The 4,593-nt window shown below is 36.7% G+C and overlaps 1 protein-coding gene across 1 annotated transcript; it reads left to right on the top strand.

Moving 5' to 3' along the window:
* Positions 1–1,692: 1,692 nt before the first annotated feature.
* Positions 1,693–4,214, top strand: LOC132302652 (transcription factor HHO2-like). Its single transcript, XM_059799563.1, has 5 exons — positions 1,693–2,157; positions 2,247–2,542; positions 2,626–2,920; positions 3,020–3,096; positions 3,712–4,214. Exons 1-5 carry the CDS (start codon positions 2,031–2,033, stop codon positions 4,075–4,077), a joined length of 1,161 nt encoding a protein of 386 aa, XP_059655546.1. The 5' UTR covers positions 1,693–2,030; the 3' UTR covers positions 4,078–4,214.
* The last annotated feature ends 379 nt before the right edge of the window (positions 4,215–4,593 follow it).

The following is a 4,593-nucleotide window of genomic DNA, read 5'->3' as shown; positions in this document are numbered from 1 at the left end:
ATCATTTGAATATGAATAATTTATAACACTCAATATAAACATTAGTCCTTAAACACCATTAATGGTTTGTTATCATCAAAACCTCTAAATTGTCCTTGAATGAAATCCTTAAGGTCAACAAATATAATTAGAATGCCTGTATTTAGGAGATTGGTTTACGTATTGTCTATAAATAAACAAGGAAGCATGTTGTACTAGAGGTCCAGCACCCTCAGAATCCTTTAATTTATTTGTTTGCTTCCTCATGCCTTTCTTAGAATAGCATTCTTGCTATTTCTTCTTTCTCTCTATCTATCTCTCTCAATCTCTCGCTCTATCTATTTCTCTCTCTTACTTTCTCAATCTTTCTTTCTATATTCTTTCTATATCTGTTTCTCCCTTTTTCTATTTTCTAAACGTTACTATAATTTACTCAATTAAAAGTCTTTTTAACTAAGGCAATTATTGAACTCTAAGAGGAGTATAAATGTTCTCTTTATTCTCGCATCATCTGAAAGTCAACCTTCCAAAGAGACTACAGTTGACTATTTACAATCGAACCATACAATTGGTTCTGGCACGCCCGTTATACATCAATTTAAGATCGGCTCTAACCGGCCGATTTTAGAGTCAACAAATTTTTGTCCTTAAAAGTTTTTAAAATGGAATTGTATTTGTCACAAAAAAAAAAAAAAAAAAAAAAAAAGAAGACATAATGAATCTTTTGAAGAACAGTATCTGACGGTACGTAAGTGATAGTAGCTAGTGAAGATTAAAAGGAATGAAATTCGAAGCAATAATCATAATAAGGTTAAAGAAACTTAACACATAACCCTTTACAACTACCACTAGTACATAAACCATGCATATGTACTTTATGAGTACATCCTCGGCCGGTCCCCGCCCCATCCCGTTTAGGACGAGTTTTGGGACCTTTTTATGCAAACGGGGATCAGGTAATTTTTGAAAACCCGACGGGGGCAGGGGCGGGGGCGGGATAGGGTAACCCGTCCCGTCCTGTCCCGTTTAAAGTGTACATTTATTAAAATATCCTTATATATTATGATATATTACTAAATTATATAAAGTTTATATATAAACATACTTATGAGAATAAGAAAAATTATTTGTTAAAAAAATAATAATGTATATTAAACGGGGATGGGGGATTGCAGGGCGGGGCAGGGAAGGGGAATGGAGGACGAGGGCGGGGTCGAGTACGGAGATTAACCTAAAATTTTAAATCAAAATGAGATTGAAAAAAATTACTTGGATGGAAAATGAGATCCCGGCGTCCCTACCCATGGTATATAAACCATTCCACGAGCCTAAATAAGTACTTTACCAAAAAAAAAAAAAAAAAGTAGGGGTATAGTTGGTATAGTTGGCCCTTGCAAAGCTTGAAAAGCCAAACAATTAAAAAAATACATTTTTTTAAATTTTTTTGTCGTGAGGGAGATGTTTGACAGCAAGCTCTCCGAAGATTCCCTTCCTTGAACGGTCTCGTGATTCTTCACCCAGGATATTCCACTAATATATACTTATAGAGAGAGAAAGTCTATCTGTATACATAGAGAGAGAAAGTGAATAGTCATCGGAGACAGATGAAGAGAGAGGGTCTTTGATCTTATCTGCTTATAACCGGTTACGTCATTGCCAGCCCACATACAAGCGACGAATGAGGAATCACATCCTCGAATATTCAACCCACCTCCTTTTATATACAAACATATATACTTTCTCTCTCTATATATATCTCACGCAAAAATACACTTTCTCTCTCTAAAAAACCCATCAAAGATTCGTTTGCCGTACGCGACGCCCCGCCTTCGAATCCCTCCTCCCCCCATCCTTTACTCTTTCTCTCTCTAGAAAAATTTTTCTTTCTTGGATCTCAAGTTTATTCCATTTCCTGATTCTACATAGATCCCTTTATGCTTCACCACTTCTCCGACCCTTTTCCCATCTCCGGATCTATCTATGTTGAGACAGATTTTCTCAATTTAATCTCTTAAATTTATATAATCTAAGTTAATCGAAGTTAATCAACCATGGACAACAATTACACAGAGAAAATGCAGAGGTTTCGTGACTATATTGAAGCTTTAGAGGAGGAACGTCGGAAGATTCAGGTCTTCCGAAGCGAGCTTCCTCTGTGTTTAGAGCTCGTCACTCAAGGTACACATTCTCTCTCTAGATTAATTTCTCTCTCTACAATTAATTCGTGATGGATTTTAAATTTTCTTTTTTTGGGGGGTTAATTTCAGCGATTGATACATGGAAGAAACAGTTGTCTGGGACGACGCCGACAACGACTATGGAGTTGTGTATTGGGCAATCTGAATGTTCTGAGCAGACATCAACTGATGGCCCTGTTTTGGAAGAACTTTTTCCGGTGAAGAAAAGTTCATCTTCTGATGAAGAAGAACAATCTCAAAAACCCATAAACAATAGAATCAATCAGGACTCGGACAACAAAAAAAATGAGAAATTGACAACAAAATCGGACTGGCTTAGATCTGTTCAACTATGGAATCAAACCCCAGATCAACCCATCAAAGAGGTATATATAAATATGAATATAAAATTTCAAGTATTTGGGTTTTGATTTAATTTTGTTAAAGTTGGGAACTTTAATTGATACAGGACACACCCAGAAAGGTTTCAGTGATAGAGGTCAAGGGAAATCTTAATGGTTGTGGTGCTTTTCAGCCTTTTAAGAGAGAGAAAATGGGTGGTTCACCCTGTGCAGTGGCTCCGTCTGCCACGACGAGCTCGACGGCGGAAACAGGGGGCAGTAGTGGCGGTGGTGGTGGTGATGATGGAAGTAAGAGAGAACAGAAAGGAGGAGGACAGTCTCTGAGGAAGGAGAGGCGGTGCTGGTCGCCGGAGTTGCATAGGCGGTTCTTACATGCCCTTCAACAGCTTGGTGGCTCTCATGGTTAGTAACACAATAAAATTTTAATAATTATTTACTTTTTTTTTAATTCTGTATCTGTAATGGATTTTAATTCTATCGAGTTTGATTGAATTTGTGCAGTGGCTACACCAAAGCAAATTAGGGAATTAATGAAGGTTGATGGGCTTACAAATGATGAAGTGAAAAGCCATCTACAGGTTGGTGTTTATATGTGTGTATATTACTGTATCTTTCTTCCAATGTTGCTGTTGCATAATTAAAATAGAATTTTAGTGGTTGTGACAAAATTATTTATGAAAAGTTTCCATTTTGTAATATTTCATCTCTAATTTGGGTCCAAAATAGATGATACATTGGATAAACATTTGAACAATGGACATTTGCCATTTTATAGATAAGAATGTGTTTGATGTTTTTGGTAATGACAAAACCACATCTTTACACTTATCTGAGCTTATATTTTGTTTGGCACTATATATCATGGTTCCCCTGAACCATACGCGACCGAACCATGCTATATATACATGTGTCTAAATGTAACCCTAAATTTGATAGACATGGTTAGGGCTTGTGCTTGAATAGTTGAATGTACAAGTACATCAATAATATTCCTAGTCTCCAAACATGACTGATAAGAACTTTGAATTTTTTTGGTGAATAATGATTTAAAACAAACATATGACCTAACACTTGCTCGAGAAAACTGTTTTGAGAGAAAACTATAAAATACGGAACCAATCATATCCTAAATTTCTCTTGTAGATATCATTTGCATAGTGTCCGCAGCCTAAAGTTTTAAATTTCTCTTACAGAAATATCGTTTGCATACAAGAAGACCAAGTTCTTCAAGTCAAAATAGCAACCCACAAGCACCACAGTTTGTGGTGGTGGGAGGGATATGGGTGCCACCGCCAGCGGTGGCATCAACAACAGCATCAGGGGAAGAACAGGGAGTTGCGACTTCTCATGGAATTTATGCACCAATTGCTGCACCACCACCACCACCACCACCACAGAAACCACCACTATGTCTCCCTCAAGTAGCGGAGCAATCCAAGCAATTGCATTCAGACGAGAGGAGCAGTGACAGCGAAGGCAGAGCTCATTCTAATTCCCGGTCTACATCTTCCTCCACGCATACCACCACGGCCTCTAGTGTTTTGGTTCCTGTTGTATGAAAACTTTGGAAGAGGGTACACATGTAGAAATGCTGTAACAAAACCATACATGATGAATACCCTTTGTAATATTTAGATGTAAGAGATGACAGTCGAGAAAAATATAGACATTTTTTTTGTGTTCTTTTATTCCTTAATTTCACATTGTTGTTTTTATGTTACTAAATTGGAGATGCATTTGACAGTGACAATCAAATAAGATGGATAAAACATTATAAAAATTATAATAAGATGACAGTGTCTATCTCTCCATTTTAATAAAACATTTCAATTCAAGAATTGTTCTCAGTTTCAAGAGTCCGAATCCTCTAATGTTGTAGTCTAGCAGATGGCTATGATCACTTAGAAATGTGATTGTGCCATGCATACAAGTGATCGGGATTGTCCGATATTATACAACACGATTCTGTTAATAAAACTAATCTGACCGACCTTCAGTTTTAAATCTTCATCCTAAAATTAATCTGACCAAGTTCCAAGTACTAAATACCCTTGAAATTATTTAGATTATATTAC

The sequence above is a fragment of the Cornus florida genome, unplaced genomic scaffold, assembly GCF_030987335.1.
Source record: "Cornus florida cultivar Cherokee Brave unplaced genomic scaffold, ASM3098733v1 CherokeeBrave_3.0.0_Hap2_Chr04, whole genome shotgun sequence".
Lineage (NCBI taxonomy): Eukaryota > Viridiplantae > Streptophyta > Magnoliopsida > Cornales > Cornaceae > Cornus > Cornus florida.
The sequence above is the reverse complement of the archived record's forward strand: the minus strand, read 5'-3'. Positions and strand labels throughout refer to the sequence as shown.